Below are 25,093 nucleotides of genomic sequence, written 5' to 3'. Positions count from 1 at the left end.
GGAACCAAGTGGCCATTCAAACAGTGAATGTCATAACTGATTAGAGATATGCATCTCTGGCCTATGGCATTCATAAGATGTCTGTGAAAGGGAAAGAGTTTGGCTGGGCCTTGAAAGACAGATCAGTCTTAGATAGTTTAAGGGGAAAAGGGGAAGGAATTTCAGATAGAAGGATTATCACCTGATCAAAGGCATGTAGGCAAGGTTCAAAGGAACAGAAAATAGACAGTGTGGCTGAAGTAGAGTTCAAGTCAGGACAGCTGCAGGTGGCAGGACTGTAGAGAGCCTTAAACACCAGGCTAAAGCATAGGGGCTGTAGGAAATGGGGAAATACTGAAGCAATCTGAGGGACACACATGATGAAAGCTTTGTTCAGGAAGATGAAGCTGATAGTCTGCAATAAGAATTAGCAACAGAAACAAATGGAGGAAGGAATATGGGGGGGAGGTTATTGTTATAAATCAGGATTAAGTTGATTAGGCCTAGGCAAAGCAAGAGATCATTGTAAAAGGTAAAGTTTAAAAATAAAATAAAATTAAAAAAAAAAAAGAAAAGGCAGCATTTGGTAACTGATTGCATGTAAAACATAAGAACACAAAAGTGACTTCAGAATATCAAACCAGTGGTAGCATTCAGCAAAAGCAGAAGTGATAGAGGATAATAATACACTGGCTAACATTGATTGGCCTTGATATAGCTTACAAGAAACTGTCACTTACCTCATTTAACCACTGTGATAAGCAGAGGATTGAATTGAACCTAGGTATTCTGACTCCAAAGCCCCTATAGCTTACATCACATAAGAGTACCCTCTTTGAGAAACTTCAAAGTATAAAAAACTATATTTTTTTCTTGAATTAATTTTATTTTATTTTTATTTATTTTTTTAATTTTATTTTTTTTACTTTACAATATTGTATTGGTTCTGCCACACATCACTTTTTAAAATCGTTTATTTTTTATTTTTTTAGTTATTATGATTTTTTATTTTTTTATTTTTTATTTTTTAAATTTTATTTTATTTTTAAACTTTACAAAATTGTATTAGTTTTGCCAAATATCAAAATAAATCATTTATTTTTAATTGAAAGATATGCTTTACAATACTGTGTTGGTTTCTGCCATACGTCAAACCTGACTAAATGTACATTTTTCAATGTTGAGTTCAAGGTGGCAGGAGGACATTCAAAAGGAAATAAACAACAGGCAATTAGAGAAATAGGACCAAAATTCAGGAAAGAGATCAGGTCACAAAATGGATATTTGAGCGTCATCTCCATAAGGCTGATAAGAGCTTGGTTGGAACCATGAAAAGGAATGAACTCTCCAAGGAATTAAATTAGAAAAAGAAGATGATGAGAGTCAAGTTATGGGAGGTGGAAAGAGGATGTGAAACCAGGAAGAAGATAGGGAGGGAGCAGTCAGTGAGCATGCATATAGAAGAGAACTGAGACAGTAGAATGTTACAGGCCCCCAAAGAGAACAACATTTCAAAGAAGGAAGGGACATTCACTTGTATGAAGTACTGTGGAGCAACCAAAAAAGAAATGGCGGAGGCACACTATTGGGTTTAGCAGTTAGGAGGCTATTGGTTTCAGGGTTAAGGGCTCTAGTGGTCAACAGAACACAGTTTTTCAAGCATTGAAGGCTGCTCCAGATAGAGTCATCAATTTAAGAAAATCAGAAAGTTAGACTCCCTAACACAGTGAGATTTTACAATACACCTACTCTGAATTTCTAGCTCTGCCAGTCAGCTTCCCAAAGATTTCATGACACTGAAGAACAAAAACATCTGAAGGACAAAAGCTGGCACTATATTTTTTTAAATGATGTTTAATTGGATCCACAAAATACAAATTTTAATGAAAAAAAAGGCTCCTTGCAAGTGTAAAGTAATATACTTGTTGGAGGAAAGAATTCCAGTAATTCCTCTGTTTTTCCTTTTGCAGCACCCATTTTTAAAATTAGCCAAGCCTCTCTCCAGCCTGACTCCTCTGATTATTGCTGCAAAAGAAGCGATTAAGAACAGCAGCCGCTAGGACTGCCAGCCTTACCCCACACCATCTCCCTCATGAGTAAGACTGAAATAAAACTCCGCTGCAGGAAAGATGGAAGAAAAGACAGTCAAATGGGGTGGGGTTTCTTTAACTTTGAGATGAATAGAAACTTCTTATAAGCCTTTTTCCTACTCCCTCAGATTATGTAATTTATTTGTAAGCCTGAATCGCGGCCCATACAGGGCAGCAATGTCGAAGTGACCATAAAAAGGTCACTTCCACCGTGAAGCGAAAGAGCCAGTAGTGAATCCCCTCATTTTGTGCATTCACTTTGAAGAAAAAAGATTTCTCAAAGATGCACAATCCCTCTTCATAGTGTTGTGTTTGTTTTTAAGTTAGAGAGTAGTCCCTCTTGCATTCGAACCTCCTTCAAAACTCCTTACCCAATGTAATGTTTTTCACTTGCATTGTCATTAGATGTCCAGAAAAAAGATGTCAAAACTTTTTTTTTTAAAAGAAAGTAAAAAACAAAACAAACAAGCAAACAAACAAACAAAAAAAAAAACAAAATGAAACAAAACAAACAAAAAAAAACCTCAGAGCAAGTACTGTGTGAACATGTGGAAGTCCATGCCCTCATAGAGTTGCAATTTTTTATTCTTCTTCTATAGTGGTGGCTTGGTTTGTGTACCTGTTTTTCTGCATTTGTATTGGAAAAGGTTTCTTTTATGACATTTTCCAAAAGCAGAGAGGAATATGTGTGTTCAGGAAGGGCTTTTAAAAACTATCTAAATAAAGTTCAGATGGTGAAATCTTATCACATTTTCATGATGATGCTTAAGTGGTAGTTGATTTGTCATTTGTATAAACCTGCTTGCTTATCTTCATGGTACCTGCAAAAAGACACACCAAAACTATGGCACTCCAGTTGGGTGAGTCTAGGTCTTAAACCTAGGAAATCCTGATTGGAGAGGCCACACTTAAACAAAGATGGGGCTTTCTCTAAGAGCCAAAAGGAAGATAATATAAGCATGAAATAGTGAAATCTTCATTGGACAGTAAGTAAACAAAGATATAGATACCTAGTTTAATCCTGTTTTGTGCTTGTGGAACGTATGCAACTCTAAAACAGGCACATCAGGAGGAAACAGACCCATTACCCAACATTTGCTGATGATAAAATATTATTTATCTTCACAATTTATAACAAACATTAAAAAAAGTTTTAAGATATGGAGAACAGAAATATGTAAGCATTCAACTCTGCAAGAAATGGGAGGTTAGTGAAAACTACATCCCAGTCAACGTTTGGCTCTAAGTACTTATTGTCATTTCCCCTATGTACCACTAATTTCTGTTTCTGCATATGGTGTGTTCATACTTAGCCCTTTGGGCTTTTGAATTTCAAAAACATGTATCTAAAGATCTTGAAGTTCTCCAGTGAAAAGCCTTTGGCTTTGCAATCGTGTATCCCAAGACCTACCAGTCCAACTGAGTTCCTTTTGTGGCTTGGGCAAGATATGAAAATTTGACTATTATTTCACCATGTATCAATTTATTAGACACTCAACAGTCACCACTTCCTGAATCTTCTGAGAGTAGAAAAATATCTGGAGGGTGTCTGCATAGAAAGGATATGCTTCTCTTTTGAGTGTTATCAGTTTTATAAATTCTGCAGAATTTTTTCTCTAAGCCTTTGAAAAGCTAGCAGTTTGTGCAGTAGAGGGCTCCTTGATTTGTAGTATGTCAAGAATCTGAATAGAACCTATCTGCATTTAGCAAGAGAGGGAAAGAGATCATTGCCATGGGCCTCGCTCTTTCTCTGCTGAGGCACATCCGTCCATGTAATCATCTGTTCGTTCCTTAAAATGAAAGCACTTTCTTTAGAGTTTCTGCTAACCAACCATATAGTGCACATGTTTATATTTAGGAGATAACACCACTGGTGGATTTCCTGTTGTTTCCTTTGACTATGAAATCTGGGAGGGGCTTGACCCCTGCCCCTAGAAAATGTGCACAAGGGCATAAAACAACAAATGTGAAAAGATCAAATAGTAATATTAATTTGAACCATATTATGTTATTCTTCACAAAGACGTGGCTGGGCCTGAAAATGTTAATGCCACACTGTTTTATGTGTGAGAGAGAGTGAGGCCTTAATTTTGATTTCATTTAAAATTAAGTATTTTTTAAATTTTTCATTCATCGTACCAGGGAATTCAATGAAACAATAGGTGGGATGCAAATAGAATTCAGTACATTGGTACCTATGCCCTGCCACTGGAGAGAGCCCCAAACCTGGTTGGGAAGCCCTAATTGTCCGTGAGCATCCCTTATATGTCATGAAGGCATTTTTTTGGTGGAAGGACACCTGGAGCAGTGATCCTTCAGATTACTGGAGGCAGAGAAATGGCTGCTCTTTTATGCTTTCAATTCAGCATGTTAACAACGAGGAGTCTTGTACTACTTCACCACATCCTGTTGTACCAAGATTTTATGATAATATATCCCAGTAGGCTTTACTCTTAGAGATTTATATCTATGTAAATTTAAAATGAGAACAGCTTCTAAAGACCATTCCCTGTGTTGGAGAGTTATGTATATTTCTAATAAGTATTAGAGAGAAGCTGTTTCTCCTGCCAAAATGATGCTGAGGGATTTATACTTGGTATACCTGACCAAGTTGTACTCCAGATGGTTAATAGTTTATTCCCTTTTCCTGGATTGTTTTTTTGTAGCTCATCTTGACATTGGTGAGTCTATCCGTGCCCTGAGATAAGGAGGGCGCATCATCGAATGTTGATTCTAAAAAATGTCCTGAGATAGGGATAGGGCAGTGGGAAAGTCAGGGAAGGGTGAGAAGCACAGTAGAGATTATTTATTTAAGAAAGAAAAGAACGTTAATGTTGTAGCAAGGATCCAGCACGTTGTCATCATCCCATGAAGATTTTTGGATGACACATCCCCTCAAATCAGTCACCGTGTTGGGTAATGACTTCATTCTTGCTGATCTCGTCTATGTGTCATTGTAAATATTTGTGTGTCCATGTTCCATTTTGGCTACTGGATGGCCAAGTCATGTAAGAAGATTTAACTCAAGTATTTATTCTTTAATTGTGTTATTCAGATTTCTTTCAGGCTTGTGAATTGCACCCCAGTGTTTGATTTTAACCACCTGATCCCCACATCTTTCCCTCCCTTGTGAAGCACATTCCATTGCTAAAAGAAAAAGAAATACGAAATTGCTTCCTGTCGTCTGTAAAACTGTTTTGATAGTTTGAGATGTTTGTCTATAAACGATATTTCTCAGCTCAAAGATCGTGTAAATAATTCTATTCCTTTGCTCAATGGGTTGTTTATTTCTAATGAGGCTGCCAGTTCTCAGAGAGAATCTATAAAATCACCTTTAAATAACATAAACAGGGATGACAACTATGTAAAAATAAGTGTGCATATGAACAAAGACTGGGAACACAGATAATTGAAATCAGTTGTGTTGGGGTGGTGGGATTATGCACATTTTTTTCTTGTTAAGATTTTCTTTGATACTGTTATACTATTGCTTTATAATAAATAAACATCAGAAAGGGGACTATAGAAACATAGAAAAGATGCCAGAAGCAGATGCCTTCTGGCCAGAGCCCAGAGCATGCAGGGCACAGATATTTGCTAATTACAATTATTCCATAGGCTTTATATTTGCCTGGATGCTGCGGTTGGCACACACTCGGTATGGCACATGCTTTCTTCAGGGACTAGTATCTATAAGTTAAAGCTAGGGAGATGTCGCTATTAGAACTCCAAACACATCCTTCTGCTTTCAAACTGGCTGGCTGCCCCCTCTGCTTTGGTATGGCCTTAAGTTTTCTGTTTTACTTACTTTAGATTGGAGGGGTCACTTTGGATAGCCCCTCTGACAACATCTGTTTCAGGTACTGCCTTTCTGGATCATTTTAGCAGATTTTAGGTTGAATTTTGGAAGAACAGAAGGTTAAAATCCCCAGCTCCCACCATATCCTTTTCCAACAGGATATACTATCATTCAGGTAGGATTTTCTTTTAATAAACAGTAGGCAAGTCCTGTTGATTTCAGTAGAAATTATGACTTGCACTTAAAAGCTGACTGTGAAAATATTGAGACAAACATTTAGAACAGCCCTGGCCTCTTGGCATTCAATCTCAACTCCTTTGAGCTTTGGCCTGAGATGGTGACCTCTAGGTGCTTTCTGATCTGCCTAATTATAGGTTGTATGCAGTAACTACTGTCATTTTAAACAGGAATCAGGGAGACTATCTACCCAAAGAGAGGAATTTCCTTGTAACTCACCAAAGACTTTGCAGGTGAGGACTTTTATGATACGGTAGTGGCCTCAGGTGTTAGTTTCACCAAGAGCAGACCTTTTATCTAGAGAACCCACTTTGGGCCATTCTCAACATATAATCTACTTATCAGAGTCTTAACCCTGACATCCCCAGTTGTTACTCATGGTCCTTTTCTGAGCTACTTGCAGTTAATATTTGTTTAAACAAAGGCATGGCCAGTGATGGCCTACTCCTAGTCTCTGAGCAAGAGGACTGAAATTCAGCATTTGTAAACTGACAGTCTACCAGACCTGAGATTTTGAGTGAACTTAACACACAATTCTGAACATATATTTGCATATGAATTGGGAAGGAATTAAAGGGGACCCTAGAAATAATGGAACTGTTTTTCCTAAGAAAGACTTTTTCATCAGAAATTGCTTTCTGATATGATCTTTCTGTTGGTAGGCTTTTTTTCCATTCCTTTTCTGATCCCATGCTCCTTTAGTGACCAAGTGAATATAAACCTGACTCCTCATGCATTGAGGATGTCTGTGTAATATCAAGCAGTATCTAACTGAATCTACAAATGCGGGAACTGAGATTATAACTTCCACGTGCACACTTTTGTGTTCAAGTAGACGATAATAATGAGGAGCATTTACTGCCACATGATACAGTCACACTTGCAAGATAAACTTATAGAAGCTGTTTAGTGCCATCAGAGTCTCCTTTGGAAGCTGCTGTCAGATGAATGCTATCCCATAATACCAGTAGTGAGGCAGGTACCATGTGCATCTGATTTAGGACCTATGAGGAAATCAACAGCAATTAGAATCAATCAGATGTAATGGAAGTAGTGCTAACCTAGAAGTAAGAATGGTGGTGGTGTAGTCACCAAGTCATGTCCGACTCTTGCGACCCCATGGGTGTAGCCCACCAGGCTCATCTGTCCGTGGGATTTCCCAGGCAAGAATACTGGAGTGGGTTGCCATTTCCTTCTCCAGTGGATCTTCCCGACGCAAGGATTGAACCCAGATCTCCCACATTGCAGGCAGATTCTTTACCAACTGAGCCACCAGGGAAGCCCAGAAATAAGAATACTTGGATTCTAATGTAGGCTCTGCTCCTAACTTACTGTGTGCCCTTGGGCACGTCACTTAACCATGTTGTGTCTATTTCCACATTTATAAAATAAAGGTGTTGGACTAGCTCTCCAAGGCTTTCCAAAGCTCTAACATTCTGTGGTACTATAGATTGCCTTGATAATTTATCCTGCTAAAGTGATGGCAAATATCATATGCTTAAGCCTGGGTCTCTTATGTTGCAGTTAAACAATAGAACTATGTAAGATGATGCCAAAAAAAAAAATCAAACCTCAAGTAAATGAAGTGAATAAATACTAGGGAATGTTGATAAAACTCGTGGCAGCCTTCCAATTCCTTCACTGTTGTTTTGTTTTTGATTTAGTGTTCCTTTTCTGTTGAGTGTTCCAGCTTTTCTTTTCCATACACTCTGTATGTAAAGTCTGGTTTTCATTAAGCTGTGGCCAGTATTCGCTACTAGAACAGAAATATACTGTCACACTTGCTAGGATAGAACTATACTTCGGCCTCTCCTTTCCTATGAAGCAGTGTTGGGCTTTATAGAGTTTACTTCCAAAATGGCACAAGATGGCAGAACCCATGCCATGGCTGGGACTACTGAGTGGGCCTAAACATTTGCAGGTTGCAGAGAGAAAAAGGAAAAAGTGATTACATGCTATTAACATTAAGGAGTGTTGACAAATCCACTTGGGAACCAAAGACAGCATTTCTGATGACAGCTCCCACAGGGATTGGCAACTGGATGAGTATGATACTAGAAAGACGATCAACTTGCAGTTAGTGGACAGTCCCAATGCCCTGCCTACAGCAGTGCCAACCAGCCCTAAGTGTGAAATTCAAGTTCAGTGTGTGTGCTTGTGTGTGGTGTGCTTTATGGACCCGCATATACTATATTCATTCGTGATAACAAGACCTTTCACAGAATTCTGTAACCACTAGTGGGTTGAGTTTTAAATCTCAGTACATCAGCAACGAAGAGACAGATCACAGGGTAGTTAGTGATATGTACTGGGATTATACTCATAATATCCAGACAAAACAAGTTAAGGAGGATCTGTGTTTTCATTATCAGAGTTGTATCTCATTTGGCTGTGCTTTACTTTTGTTAAAATGTGTTATTTGTAAACCCATGTGTAGTGAAATTCTTCTGTAACTGAATTAAAGGTATTTATGGTCTTTCTGTTTGATTTTTTAAGTAAATTATTTCTTTTGTAAACCTGCTGATGGTACGGTTCCATCCTTCTGACCTCAGCATCTGCTCTTTTTAAGGACTTTTGTTTATGATATTGTTACTTTAAATTGTGGTTGAAGCAATAGAAAATTGAAATATGGATTGTGCATGACTGTGTCTTGAGTGTAAAAATAATGCAGTTTGAAACTTGGACCTAAAGTATTGCAAATAAAAATGACAAACATCACTGAGCTGGTGCTTCTCTCTTCTGTCACCCTTCAACCCACCCCCTTGGCACTGGCCATTTACCCCATTCACAAGTTAGAGGGTAGCATTCTTTCAAACGAATCAAGGCAGGGAAAACGTCCAACATTGTAAGCAATATAGGAAATGTCCTACAGACCCTGCCACTGGATAACTCAGGCCCAGAATCTCCATCGGGTTTTTACATAGAAGAGCTCGAAGAGACAAATCTGTATACTCAATGCAGAGCAAAAGGTAAATGAAGGAAAACTGCCAAAAGAAAGCATATGTAGTAATTTGGTTTTTTTGCTCATCTTTCTGCTTGGAAAATTCGGAACAAATACATCTGCATAATGTTTGGTTTTTATCTTCTATCTAAATCAAGGGCCACAAGTCACAGGAGATTCCAAAGCCATGTCACTGAGAATATTCATTCTTTCATTCACTCTTTCATTCATAAAAGGTTTACTGAGCTCTTGCTATATGTCAGGCACTGTGGACTTTTCTGAAAAAGATAACGTTCGTATTAAAAACCAACTCCAAGTATGACTAAATGACAGTAAAGTTCATTGAAAGCTGCTAAGTGAACATGTTGGAGTCAGGTTTTTCAGAAACTCTCTGAGTCCTTAGGATGAGATAAAAACACCAGAGATTTAGCATAGTGGAGGTTTGTTACCCTGGTAATACTTTTACAGTGGGGTAGTATTCCTTCTGGAGCCAGTGTATATAATTTGATGTCTTTGTGTAAGTGGATACCCAATGGTACTCTGTTCCCTTTGAGTGGATTATATATCTTGTGCTCACTGAGTATTCTTGCCTGGAGAACCCCATGGGCAGAGGAGCCTGGTAGGCCACAGGCCACAGGGTCACTAAGAGCCAGACACTACTGAAGCAACTTAGCATGCATGGCACACAAGATAAAGAGACTAGTACACAACCAGTGGAGGGTGAAACGGGTTGCTCTGTCATCAGAGGAAGGAGATGTCCTGATAGGTGGTTCCTCCCCAGGCTGCTATCAGCAAGGCTGTATTATCATGGAGCGTGTGCTCAATAAGAGAAAGATAAATATCGTACTCTAAAGCATATGTATGGAATTTATAAAAATGGTACTGAAGAATTTATTTAAAGGGCAGCAATGGAAAAACAGACATAGAGAACAGACTTATGGACATGGGGAGAGGGAAGGAGAGGGTGAGATGTATGGAAAGAGTAACATGGAAACTTACACTATCACTTGTAAAATAAATAGCCAACAGGAATTTGCTGTATGGCTCAGGAAACTCAAACAGGGGCTCTGTATCCCATGATCTTTTCTAACTCATTATTTGTATCATTTTGAGGATTATTAACACCTACCTTAAGCCATCCTTCAAGTTGGGTCTGGATCATAGGATTTTATAGGCTATTAGTCAAAGCCCTGATGTCATCTGCACTAACATCTGTACTATAAGGGATGCAGTGTTGCTTGTGCTGGGCCTGTGCATGGTGCTCTGTGACCTTCCAGGAAGCACTGTTCCTCTGATGGGAAAGGTGAGGCTCGGCACTTGGCCACAGGCTTAAGGATCCAGAAGATGCCATGTACCAGCTTTAGTTTGCCTCACTTTCTCAATTCTTTGGGTTTTCCACCAACTTTTCTTTTACCATCATGGCATCACAATTGAAGGAGGCTCCCTCCCCCTCCCCCCACCCCACACACAGTAACGCATCATCTCCAACCACATCTTTCTTTGTCATTGCCATGGAACCTGGCTATACTGAGGTGTAGCAGCTCCAGAAGCCAGTTCAAGTACAAGTTTGGCTCCTTGGACTCTAAGTATGTAAGAAGTAAAGGAATGAACTCTGCCTGGAGGGGCATTTACTTGCTGGCAAACATGTGGATGGTGGCCCCCTTGGCTTTCCATTAATTGCCTATTGGCTGGGGTACATGCTGTGACCCACTGTAATAGGTTCACCCCATTTTTCTCCCTGTCCATGGATAGAGCAATGATTTGGGGCTCACCAGGGAGGCCCCCGATTCCTCAACATCAATAAGCACTCCATCTTTCAGCTGCTGTCCTCCTACTCCAACATTGTTCTGGTGCTTCTGCAACATTGCATTCAGTGTTACTGCAAAATGCCTTGGGAGGTGGCAATCTATATGTTTCTGTCAGTTTCTACTTTAGTTATATAGTAATATTATATCAGCATCCTCCTAAATTTCCATACCTTCCACTTCCTCCCACATAGAAGTCTCTGGATTTTCCTCCAAAAAATGTAAAATCATCATTCATAATACAGCAGCAACCCAGAACCCAAATCCTGGCTCCCACCACCTCTTTTGCTCTTGCCTCAACTGCAGTCGACCACATACTGTTGATTCATTTGAGTCTCGTAAATAATGGATTCCCCATAGGCTGACATGGGATTAAGAATTTAGATTTCAGAGCTAGAACTTCATTTCACCTTTCTTAACTAAGTGTTAGTTTCAATTATTTTGATTATTTATCAAAAGAGGATAAATATACATGATGGGATTGTGAAGAATAAGAAAGTTAAAACATCAAAATGCTCAATACATAGCATAACTCAATACTCAATACAAAATGCTCAATACATATCAAAACATATCAATAAATGGTAGCTCTTGGGCATCACTGGTGGCTCAGATGGTAAAGAATCTGCCTGCAATGCAGGAGACCTGGGTTTGATCCCGGGGTCAGGAAGATCCAGGAGAAGGGAATGACTACCCACTCTAGTATTCTTGCCTGGAGAATCCTGGTAGACAGAGGAGTCTGGCAGGCCACAGTCCATGGGGTTGCAAAGAGTCAGACACAACTAAGCAACTAAGCACAGAACAGCACATTAGCCTTGTAAAACATCCTGGCCAATTGGAACACCTTCAAGAGTAGCCAGTCCTGAGTGAATTTTGGCTGGCGATCCAAATGCAGAGAAGTGTTTCTTGCATGGCACAGCAGCCATCATTAGAGATCTTCTGGTCCTGTGTAGAGCCAGACTGGAAGGTTGTTGAACTGTGCAGTGTAAGTATGCACCCTGTTTTTTCCAATCTACATCCAAAAACAAGAAAATCTTTGCTAACACGGGTGGCTTGTATCTGGGTGTAGCATCCCATTACACTATCTGTATTGGTGAAATTTTGTACTGTGCAAAGCAAACTTTTGCCTCACATTTGTATTTCAAGTCCTTATCCATCTTTGGCTGAAATAACTGGTTCTTTAAGAGTTACCAAATCTTTTCCCTTCTTATATTGCCAAATCCATTCTGTAACACTCTTAAAGCCATAAGACAATACTCTTGGGGAAAATCCAGCTATTTCAATTTATTTTTAGCAGGAGGCATTACAGCATCCATATAAGACATAGTCAACCCACAACTGAATCATCCAACTAAAGTCAGGCAATCTTATTGTATTTAAGTTATACTTCAATGAAACTGACTAAAAAGAAACAACAGATCTTCCTCAACTTCTGATGGGGTTATGTCCCAATAAACCCACTGTAAGTTGAAAATATTTTTTTATTTTTCTTCCAGTTTTATTGAGATATAATTGATATACAGCACTGTATAAGTTTAAGGTATACAGCATAATGGTTGAATTTATATACATCATGAAATGAATATCACAATAAGTTTCAGTGAACAATATGTCATCTCATATAGATACAAAATTAAAGAAACAATTTTTTTGTGATAGAACTCAGGATTTGCTGTCTTTTCTTTAAAAAGTTATTTATTTACTATAATTGGAAATATTTTAAATTGAAAATGCGCTTAACACAACTCACCTACTGAACATCATAACTTAGGCTAACCTACCTTAAATGTGCTCAGAACAGTTACACGAGGCTGCTGCAGTCCATGGTGTCACAAAGAGTCGGACACGACTGAGTGACTGAACTGAACTAAACTGACAGTTGAACAAAACCACTTAACACAAAGTCTATTTGATAATAAAATGCTGCAGATCTCATGTAATTGATTGAATGCTGCACTAAAAGTGAAAAACAGAATGGTTGTCAGTGTATCAATTACCTTTGTGACAGTATGACTGACCGGGGGCTGCGGCTCACCGCCACTGCCCAGCAGCACAGGAGACTATCGTACTGCTTGTCACTAGCCTAGGAAGAAGTCAAAATTCAAAGAATGAATTCTACTGAATGCGAACTGCTCTTGTACCATTGTGAAGTTGAAAAATTTTAAGTCAAAGTAAGTTGGGTACCATCTGTATATGATTTTAAGTGTGAGTGTGCTGGTGTATGTGTGTTTGTGAATATATGTATATATCATCTGACCACATTTACTGCAACCAATCTGATCCAAGGCATCTTCATCTCTTGCTTGGTTGCAATAGCCTCTTACCTGGTGTCCTTGCTTCTATTCTAGCCTGTGTAACTCTAGTCTCAGTGCAACATTCAACATAAATCAAAACTCTTCTTTGGGTCCATATTCCTCTCCGAGTAAAGACAGCGTCCTTATAATGACTTACATGGCCCTCCACTGTGGGTAAGTACCACCCCCTACCTTCTCATCCCTTTCTATTCTCCCCTTCACTCGTTCTGTTCCAGGAACACTGGTTCCTTGCTAGTTCCCAAACATTTCAGTCGTGTGTTTGCCTCAGAGACTTTGTGATGACTGTTCCTTCTGATTGAAAAATACTTCCCTTAGATAGCCACACATCTCATGTCTCACTTCCTTCAGGTCTTTGCTCAAATATTTCCTTTTCAGTGAGGCCAACCTGGTTACCCCATTTCAACTGCAATTCCACCACCAGAATTCCTGATATGTTTTCCCTTGTCCTTTTCCTCACAATATCTATCAGTTACTTTCATACTCTACTATTTCATTTATCTCACCTATCTGTTTTCTGACTCTTCCCAGTTGAATGTAAGTTCCACCAGGGCAAAGATCTTTTTTTTTAATTCCTTGAGGCATCCCCAGGCACACAGCAGCTATCTATAAACCTTAGTTAACTCGGTGAATATTGGCTATTCCTTTCTTCTTTCTTCTTTTAAAAAATGTTTAAGTTGATATGTTGTATTTTCATTGTTATTCAGTTCAAGAAATTTTCTTCCTGTCTTTTTTGGCCATGCAGCATGTGGGATCTTAATTCCCCAACCAGGAATCAAACCTGAGCCTCTTGCAATGGAAGAGCAGAGTCTTAACCACTGGACCACCAGGAAAATCCTCGTTTCTCTCTTCTTGAAACTCTGTCTCTTCTTGATTCTGTGACCAGTTTTTCCTGATCATTCTCTTCTCTGTTTTCCATTTATCCAGTTCCCTTTTCAGAGTCCTGCTTCTAATCATCCTTCACATATGGATGTTTTCCAGGATTCTCTCATGGTCAATTTTATTCACACCCAAGTCTTCCATACCCCCCACATAGTATAACTCTCTAAGTAATATCTCCAACCCATATGTCTCCTCTATACTTCAGATCCTGATTGTAAACCCATCTACCCACTTGAAATCTCCACTAATGTGTCCCAAAGTCACGCGACACTCAAATTGTCCTGAACTGAATGCATCAACTAATATTCACCATATCAGAGCCTCTCCCTGTGTTCTGTTCTGTCTGCCATCACCACCCCAGTCAGAAACCTGGGTATAATCCTTGAGATTCTCTTTATTTTATTTACCCATACTGTCTCCTCAGTTACCAAGTTCTTATGAGTCCTCCTATTAAATATCTTTTCAACTGTCCCTTACTCTTTACCTCCACTATTTATTTGGGGAATATTGCAGCAAAATAAATAATGAAGGCCTGAAGGAACCAGTCTTTTAGTTTCCATTCTTGGCACTCTTCTGATTCACATTGCTGCTAGTGTCTGTTCTGAAAAGAAAATCTGACAAAGTCATGACCTTTCTTAAATCCTTTCCATAGACTCTCTAGCATCACCAGGACAGGCCCCTTTCTCTCCAGTGCATGCCCTTCATGTGGATTCTCATATCAAGCTCAAGAGCTTGTCAAATACTTCCTAAAAAGAAACCATGACCCTTGCTTATAAATCCATGGAGAGATACAGAAACCACATAAGAAAGTCACATCAATAAATCAAAATTAATGAACCCTAGACCTGTAGGGAGTAGAAAAAAGATGCTGAAGAACCCTGACTATAGGTTGTGATTGCAAACTGTTCCTGTATGATAATCCCATAGGAAAAACATATAAAGCTAATGCTGTAATTAGTTCTGAAGCTGAGAACTCACAGACTAAAAAGAGGAGGGGGCATCTTTGTAATAGCCAACATTCAGAATCACACGGTGTTCTCTATTTCATGGCGTTTGGATTTGCCCTTCCAATTGCTGCAGCCTAGCCTCCATCCTGGAAGGTAAGCTAATTCTCTTCTCACTTTGATGCTCAAGAAGGTATGGTCCTTCACAGAGAACAGACTTGTGGTTGCCAAGGTGTAGGGGGTTGCGGAGGGATAGAGTGGGAGGTTAAGGTTATCAGATAAAAGCTGTTAAATATAAAATGGATAAACAACAACATCCTACTGTATAACGCTGGGAACTATATTCAATATCCTGTAATAAACCATAGTGGGAAAAAAAACTTTAAAAATAGAATGTATACATAAGTATAATTGAATCACTTTACTGTACAGCAGAAATTAATACAACATTGTAAATCAACCACAGCTCAATTAAAAATTTTAAAAAAATTTTAAGGTACAGTATGTTAATGCATATATATATGGAATTTAGAAAGACAGTAACAATGATCCTATATGCAAGGCAGCAAAAGAGACACAGATGTAAAGAACAGACTTTTGGACTTTGTGGGGGGAAACGAGGGTGGGATGATGAGAGAATAGCATGGAAACATGTTTACTACCATATATAAAATAGATGACCAGTGCAAGTTCAATGCATGAAGCAGGGCACTCAAAACTGGTGCTCTGGGACAACCCAGAAGGATTGGGTGGTGAGGGAGTTGGGAGGGGTGTTCAGGATGGGGGGACACATGTGGACCCGTGGCTGATTCGTGTCGACGTATGGCAAAAATCACCACAATATTATAATTATCCTCCAATTAAAATAAACTGATTAATTAAAAAAAGAAGTTATGGTCCTTGACCAATAACCTGGATAGGTTCAATATATTCAGAATCCTTGGAAATGGCCTTATAGTGGTCTAGAGCTAGACACACATACATTTTCCATTACAGAGTAAAATGGATTCTTTACATAATTGTTGCTGACACCTGTATCTCAAAGGTTTTGCCAAGTGAGAAGGTCTACACTAAAATCCAAAAATATAAGAGTTATTGGTTTGACTCCAGCCCTGGGATAAAAGGCAATGCCCTTCTCTGGGCAGAGCTTCTCTAGAGAGATGTACTATGCAAGAGTCCAGGTTAGCTGGGATAAGAAACCTAACACAGACCACAGACTTCCCTAGTGACCCTCAACATCTGTAGGGAGAATATGGCAGCAACTCAACAGCCTAAGAAAGTGCAGAGAAAGGAAGTGACACTCCCTCTGCTAGGTCCAGGAAGCAGGGTTAAAGGGGCTTGGACAGATGTTTTCATACACTCACTGGCTTCAGGGCATGGGATCAGTTGGCCCATCAGAGGTTCTGAAGTTAGAACAACTTTATTCCCACCTCTGCCACTGAATAGCCCTGTAAGTTGAATCCAATTTCTTAAACTCCCCAGGCTTTCACTTCATCATCTGTAAAACTGGAATTGTTATACCAGTGTAAGTTCATTGTAAAGATGGAATGAGTTCATGTTGTGGGAAAATGCAGGGCACCAGACTTGGCCAACAGTATTTCTCTTGATGTATGGTAGTTTTCATTTACCCTGGCCCAGCCTGGGACTGTATGAACAGTGAGTCTGCAAAACCAAAAATTCTCAGGATCAGAACTACCTGTTTTTGATATGCCCCAGTTCCCACGTGGCACTAGTTGTTAAGAACCTGCCTGCCAATGCAGGAAATGTAAGAGACTTGGGTTCAATCCCTGGGTTGGGAAGACCCCCTGGAGGAGGGCATGACAACCCACTCCAGTTTTTGTGTCTGGAGAACCCTGTGGATAGAGGAGCCTGGGGGGCTACAGTTTACAGGGTTGCAAAAAGTTGGACATGAATGAGCAACTTAGCATGCACAGCACAGTTGTAATAGCAAGGTCTTTGTTTCTATTTCTAGAGGACTGGATAGAAATAATGCAAGAGGGACACAGGGCACTTGCTGAGAAGGGGGCCATAAATGGAGTCAGTGTACAATTTTATCAATAAATGATATTAGTTTTACTTTTATCTAAAAAGTAGTGCATGTCCCACGTTCATTTTGATGTTTTAAATTAAATGCTATTTAACATTGTTTGATGTCTATATTACCCAATTTGATCTACACATTCAAAGCAACCCCTGTCAAAATTCCAGCTGGTTTTTTGTAGAAATTACAGACTTACCCTAAAATTTATATGGACATTCAAGAGACCCAGAATAGCTAAAATAATTTTGAAAAGTAATAACAAAATTGAAAATCTCCAATTCTTGATTTTAAAACTTACTACAGGGCTTCCCTGGTGGCTCAGTGGTGAAGAATCTGCCTGCCAGCACAGGAGACGTGGGGTTCAACCCTGGTCGGGGAAGGACCCACAAGCTTCAGAGTACCTAAGCCCATGCACCACAACTATTGAGCCTGTGCTCTAGAGCCCAGGAGCCACAACTTCTGAAGCCCATGTGTCCTAGAGCTCACTCTCAGCAACAAGAGAAGCCACTGCAATGAGAAACCCACACACCTCAGCTAGAGAGTAGCCTGCACGGAGACGGACCCATCACAGTCAAAAAGTTAAAAAAAAAAAAAAACCTTACCACAAAACTACAGTAGTCAAGACAGTGTAGTATTGACATAAAGACAGACATATAGATCAATGAAATAGAATTGAGAGCTAAGAAATAAACCCATACATTTATGGTCAGTTGGTTTTCAGTAAGAGTGACAAAATTATACAGTAGTGTAAAAAATAGTCTTTTCAACAAATGATGCTGGGACAACTAGATATCCACACTCGAAAGGATGAATTTGGACCCTTGATGTACATCAACAATAAAAATTAACTCAAATGGTCAAAAATCTACCTGTGAGAGCTGAAACTACAAAACTTTTAGAAGCGGACATAAGCATAAATCTTGTGACATTCAATTAGACAATGGTTTCTTAGATATCACATCAAAACCATAAATAAAAGAAAAAAAAATAAATTGGACATTACCAAAACTAAAAAACATCATGCTTCAAAGAACACCATCAATGAGGCCACCATCATCACCCTAATACCAAAACCTGACAAAGATGCCACAAAAAAAGAAAACTACAGGCCAATATCACTGATGAACATAGATGAAAAAATCCTTAACAAAATTCTAGCAATCAGAATCCAACAACACATTAAAAAGATCATACATCATGACCAAGTGGGCTTTATCCCAGGGATGCAAGGATTCTTCAATATCCACAAATCAATCAATGTAATACACCACATTAACAAATTGAAAAATAAAAGCCATATGATTATCTCAATAGTTTCAGAGAAAGCCTTTCACAAAATTCAACATCCATTTATGATAAAAACTCTCCAGAAAGCAGGAATAGAAAGAACATACCTCAACATAATAAAAGCTACATATGACAAACCCACAGCAAACATTATCCTCAATGGTGAAAAACAGAAAGCATTTCCCCTAAAGTCAGGGACAAGACAAGGGTGCCCACTTTCACTACTACTATTCAACATAGTTTTGGAAGTTTTGGCCACAGCAATCAGAGCAGAAAAAGAAATAAAAGGAATCCAAATTAGAAAAGAGAAGTAAAACTCTCACTGTTTGCAGATGACATGATCCTCTACTTAGAAAACCCTAAAGGCTCCACCAGAAAATTACTAGAGCTAATCAATGAATGTAGTAAAGTTGCAGGATATAAAATCAACACACAGAAATCCCTTGCATTCCTATACACTAATAATAAGAAAATAGAAAGAGAAATTAAGGAAGAAATTTCATTCACCATGCAACGAAAAAAATAAAATACTCAGGAATATATCTACCGAAAGAAACTTAAGACCTATATATAGAAAACTATAAAAACACTGGTGAAAAAAATCAAAGAGGACACTAATAGATGGAGAAATATACCTTGATCATGGATCGGAAGAATCAATATAGTGAAAATGAGTATACTACCCAAAGCAATCTATAGATTCAATGCAATCCCTATCAAGATACCAACGGTATTTTTCACAGAGCAAGAACAAATAATTTCACAATTTGTATGGAAATACAAAAAACCTAGAATAGCCAAAGCAGTCTTGAGAAAGAAGAATGGAACTGGAGGAATCAACCTGCCTGACTTCAGGCTCTACTACAAAGCCACAGTCATCAAGACAGTATGGTACTGGCACAAAGACAGAAATATAGATCAATGGAACAAAATAGAAAGCCCAGAGATAAATCCACACACCTATGGACACCTTATCTTTGACAAAGCAGGCAAGAATATACAATGGAGAAAAGACAATCTCTTGAACAAGTGGTGCTGGGAAAACTGGTCAACTACTTGTAAAAGAATGGAACTAGAACACTTTCTAACACCATGCTCAAAAGTAAACTCAAAATGGACTAAAGATCTAAATGTAAGACCAGAAACTATACAACTCCTAGAAGAGAACATAGGCAAAACACTCTCTGACATAAATCACAGCAGGATCCTCTATGATCCACCTCCCAGAATATTGGAAATAAAAGCAAAAATAAACAAATGGGACCTAATTAAAATCAAAAACTTTTGCACAACAAAGGAAACTATAAGCAAGTTGAAAAGATGGCCTTCAGAATGGGAGAAAATAATAGCAAATGAAGCAACTGACAAAGAATTAATCTCAAAAATATACAAGCAACTCCTGCAGCTCAATTCCAGAAAAATAAATGACCCAATCAAAAAATGGGCCAAAGAACTAAATAGACATTTCTCCAGAGAAGACATACAGATGGCTAACAAACACATGAAAAGAGGCTCAACATCACTTATTATCAGAGAAATGCAAATCAAAACCACTATGAGGTACCATTTCACGCCAGTCAGAATGGCTGCTATCCAAAAGTCTACAAGCAATAAATGCTGGAGAGGGTGTGGAGAAAAGGGAACCCTCTTACACTGTTGGTGGGAATGCAAACTAGTACAGCCACTATGGAGAACAGTGTGGAGATTCCTTAAAAAACTGGAAATAGAACTGCCATATGACCCAGCCATCCCACTGCTGGGCATAGACACCAAGGAAACCAGAATTGAAAGAAACACGTGCATCCCAATGTTCATCGCAGCACTGTTTATAATAGCCAGGACATGGAAGCAACCTAGATGTCCATCAGCAGATGAATGGATAAGAAAGCAGTGGTACATATACACAATGGAGTATTACTCAGCCATTAAAAAGAATACTTTTGAATCAGTTCTAATGAGGTGGATGAAACTGGAGCCTATTATACAGAGTGAAGTAAGCCAGAAAGAAAAACACCAATGCAGTATACTAACGCATATATATGGAATTTAGAAAGAAGGTAATGATAACTGTGTATGCAAGACAGCAAAAGAGACACAGATGTATAGAACAGTCTTTGGACTCTGTGGGAGAAGGCGAGGGTGGGATGATTTGGAAGAATGGCATTGAAACACATCTAATATCACATGTGAAATGAATCACCAGTCCAGGTTCGATGCATGATACAGGATGCTTGGGGCTGGTGCACTGGGATGACCCAGAGGGGTGGTATGGGGAGGGAGGTGGAAGGGGGGTTCAGGATGGGGAACACGTGTACACCCGTGGCGGATTCATGTTGATGTACGGCAAAACCAATACAATACTGTAAAGTAATTAGCCTCCAATTAAAATAAATAAATTTATATTTAAAAAAAAACAGTAAAACAAAGAACATGATCAAATGGAAAAGACAACTCACAGAATGGGAGGATATATTTGCAAAATTACATATCTGTAAAATTAATTAGATCCAGAATATATAAAGGCCACCTGTGGTGGCGCAAGTGGCAAAGAGCTCACCTGCCAGTGCAGGAGACATAAGAGACATGGGTTAGATCCCTGGGTCAGGAAGATCCCCTGGAAGAGGGCATGGCAACCCACTCCAGTATTCTTGCCTGGGGAATCCCACGGACAGAGGAGCCTGACAGGCCATGGTCCATAGGATCACAAAGAACTGGACACGACTGAAGCGACTTAGTACACACACACACACAACTCAATAATAAAAAGACAAACAAATTAAAAATGGACAAAGGATTTGAATAGATACTTTTCAAAAAAAGATGTACAAATGGCCAATAAGCACATGAAAAAGATGCTCAACATCTGTTCTGTTCCTTTCTGTTCAGTCACTCAGTCGTGTCCGACTCTTTGCGACCCCATGAACTGCAGCACACCAGGCCTCCCTGTCTGTCACCAACTCTCTGAGTCCACCCAAAGCCAGAGAAATGCAAATCAGAACCATGAAATGGCAACTTCACACCCACTAGGATGGAAGTAATTTAGAAGACAGATAACAATTATTGGCAAGGATGTGGAAAAACTGGAATCTTTATGCACTGCTATGGGGTATGCAAAATGGTACAGATACTTTGGTAAATAATCTGTCAGTTACTCAAATATTTAAGCATACAGTTATCATATGATCCAGCAATTCCACTCCTAGCTACATACCCAAAAGAATTGAAAATACATGGCCCCACAAAAATGTGTACACAAATGTTCACAGCAACATTATTCACAATAGCCAAGAAGGGGAAGAAACCCAAGTTTCCATCAAGTGGTGAGTCAATAAATGAAATGTGGTATGTCCATACAATGGAATATTGGGGCTTGCCCTATAGCTCCGTTGGGAAAGAATCTGCCTGCAATCCAGGAGACCCAGGTTCAATTCCTGGGTTGGGAAGATCATCTGGAGATAAAAAGAAATGAAGTATTAATCCATGCTACAGTGTAGATGAGCCTTGAAAATATTGTACTAAATAAAAGAAGCCATACACAAAAAGTCACACTTTGTATAATTCTATTGACAAGAAATGTGCAGAATAGGCAAATCCATAGACACAAAAAGTAGATTGTGAAAGTGAAAGTTGCTCCCTCATGTCTGACTCTTTGAGACCCCATGGACTACACAGTCCATGGAATTCTCCAGGCCAGAATACTGGAGTGGGTAGCCTTTCCCTTCTCCAGGGGATCTTCCCAACCCAGTGATCGAACCCAGGTCTCCTGCATTGCAAGCGGATTCTTTACCGGCTGAGCCACAAGGGAAAGTAGATTAGTGGTTTCCTAAAGTGGAGGAGAAGGGGATTAGGAAGCAGTGGGGAGTATAGGGTTTCTTTTTGGAAGCGATGAAATTGTTCTAAAATTGATTGTGATGATAGTTGCTCAACTCTGTAAATAAACCAAAAACCATTCAACTGTACACTTTAAATTGGTGAGTTGTATGATACTTGTTATGTTTTTTATTAAAATTGTCATAATAAAAAATGATATATTTTCATTACAGAAACCTGAGAAAATTCAGAAAAGCAAAAAGAAGAAAAAAGAAGCTAAAGAGAAATTAAGGAAACAATCCCACTTACCACTGCAACAAAAAGAATAAAATACCTAGGAATTAAACTACCTAAGGAGGTGAAAGACATGTATGCACAAAAGTATAGGACACTGATGAAAGAAATCAAAGATGACACAACAAGATGGAGAGATATAGCATGTTCCTGGATTGGAAGAATCAATATTGCAAAAATGACTGTACTACCCAAAAGAATCTACAGATTCAATGCAATCCCTACCAAATTACCAATGGCATGTTTCACAGAATTAGAATAAAAAATTCCACTGACATTGAATTTTTTTTTCTGTTTCCCAATTGTTCCCAGGATTGGTTAAGCCAAAACTTCCTCTCCTGAAATATACAACCTCTCATGATTCATTCTGTTTACTCCTTGAACATCACCTTTCATCATTTCTGCACTGGCACCATATGTTTCAACAGTAATGAATTGTTTTTCTCCAAACATTGCATGCTCCCTTGCAAATCTCTGCACTTGCACACATCATTCTTACTACCTGCAACTGTTGGTCCCTCCCTTTTCATTTGGCCAATTGTATTCATCCATCAGATTTCAGCTTAGACAGCACCTTCCAGAAAGCCTTTCCTGATCCCTGGGATTGTGCATACCTCTTTGGTATCTAACAGTTCTTTATGCATATTTCTATCAAATCATTCACACTATGTGGATTTTTAAATTAAAATTTAATTATGAGCAAAACCTCCAAGATCTCCGGGACAATATAAAAAGATTTCATATTCATGTCACAAGATCCAGAGGGAATGGAAGAAGGAATTGGTGCAGCAATTTTTGAATAAATAATTGCTGGAAATGTCCCCAAATTTGATCAAAGACATATTTACACATTCAAAAACTCAGTGAAATCCAAATGTGTAAACAGAAAGAAAATCCTGCCTAGATAGATAACAATACTGCTGAACACTAAAGAAAAAGAAAAATTTTGAAAGCGTATAGAGCAAAATGACACATAATACACATAATATTAACAAAAATTTGAAATACTGTGGATTTCTCATCAGAATCCATGGAAGGCAGAAAAGAATAATGTGTTTAAATCACTTAAAGGGAACAACTGCCAACCCTGAACTCTATATCCAACAAAAATATTCTTCAGAAATAAAGGCAAAATAGAGATATCCTCAGATGAAGGAAAAACAGAGAATTCATCAACAGCTCTAAAAGAAACGCTACAGAGAGTTCTTCAGGGTGAATATAAATGATACTAAAGAGAATCTTGGAACTTTGGGAGTAAAGAAGTGAAACAAAATGGTAAATATAAAAACTATTTTCTCCCCTTTAAGTTCTTTAAAATATGTAGGCCTGTTGAAAGCAAAAAATTGTAACATTATCTGGAGGAATTTTTAATGTACTCAGATATAATATGTATGAATCTTTGAAAGATTAGAGGGAGATGGTTAAAGTGTTATAATGCTTTATTTCTTAAAAATTTATTTATACTAAAATTCAGTTGCATTTTGAGAAATGCAGATAATTGAGTAGGCTTTTAGTAGTAAAGAACCTGGCTGACAATGCAGGAGACCTAACAGACGGGTTCCATCCTTAAGTGGGGAAGATCCCCTGGAGGAAGCCATGGCAAGACACTCCAGTATTCTTGCCTGGAGAATCCTATGGGCAGAAGTGCCTGGTGGATTATGGCCCATAGTGTCCTGAAGAGTCAGACAAGACTGAAGTGACTTAGCACGCACATAGAGTAATGTAACCAACTTGACAATTGATACACTAAGTTTCAGAATAATGAACCTAATCATTACTCCCCAAATGATCCTCAGGTTACTATGTATTCCTTTCCTCTCTCCTGTTCCCACGTCCCCAGGCAACCAATGAGAAATTTTACATTACTATAGAGTAGAAGGAAAGTTACGACCAACCTAGATAGCATATTAAAAAGCAGAGACATTACTTTGCCAACAAGTTCTGTCTAGTCAAGGCTATGGTTTTTCCAGTGGTCATGTATGGATGTGAGAGTTGGACTGTGAAGAAAGCTGAGCGCCGAAGAATTGATGCCTTTGAACTGTGGTGTTTGAGAAAACTCTTGAGAGTCCCTTGGACTGCAAGGAGATCCAACCAGTCCATTCTAAAGGAGATCAGTCCTGGGTGTTCATTGGAAGGACTGATGCTGAAGCTGAAACTCCAATACTGTGGCCACCTCATGCGAAGAGCTGACTCATTGGAAAAGACCCTGATGCTGGGAGGGATTTGGGGCAGGAGGAGAAGGGGACGGCAGAGGATGAGATGGCTGGATGGCATCACCGACTCAATGGACATGAGTTTGAGTAAACTCCTGGAGTTGGTGATGGACAGGGAGGCCTGGCGTGCTGTGATTCATGGGGTCACAAAGAGTCGGACATGACTGAGTGACTGAACTGAAATGAACTGATAGAGTAGTCTGAATTTTTGAGATTTTATGTGAATGGAACCAGGCAGGATGCACCCTTTTTTCCCCTTCTTTCACCCAACGTTATTATTTTGAAAGTCGTTTATGTCGTTATCCAATACATACTGATACAAGTTCATGCACTGGATTTATTCTGGGAAGACCAAGTCGACTGACATTATATATGTGCATACTTAAGTATATACATGAGTATGTAAGTTAGAGAGGTAAGGATTCTGAGAGAAACATTTGGTGTGCTATTTGCACACTT

The 25,093-nt window shown here is 38.9% G+C and overlaps 1 protein-coding gene across 12 annotated transcripts in view; it reads left to right on the top strand.

Annotated features, from left to right (window-relative positions):
- PAK3 (p21 (RAC1) activated kinase 3) overlaps nt 1-8,827 on the top strand; it is a 129,249-nt gene extending 120,422 nt beyond the window's left edge. For all 12 annotated transcript variants that reach the window (XM_044937502.1, XM_025277331.2, XM_025277330.2 and 9 more), the window contains one exon: nt 1,950-8,827. Coding sequence is in view for 2 of the 12 variants with exons in the window: in XM_025277334.2 (XP_025133119.1) it covers nt 1,950-2,039 (90 nt within the window). In the remaining 10 variants the exon portion in view is untranslated. The remainder of the gene's footprint in view (nt 1-1,949) is intronic.
- Nucleotides 8,828-25,093: the final 16,266 nt, after the last annotated feature.

The sequence above is a fragment of the Bubalus bubalis genome, chromosome X (assembly GCF_019923935.1).
Source record: "Bubalus bubalis isolate 160015118507 breed Murrah chromosome X, NDDB_SH_1, whole genome shotgun sequence".
In the NCBI taxonomy this organism is placed as follows: Eukaryota; Metazoa; Chordata; class Mammalia; order Artiodactyla; family Bovidae; genus Bubalus; species Bubalus bubalis.
Note: the sequence above shows the minus strand (reverse complement) of the source record. Positions and strands in the feature narration are given on the sequence as shown.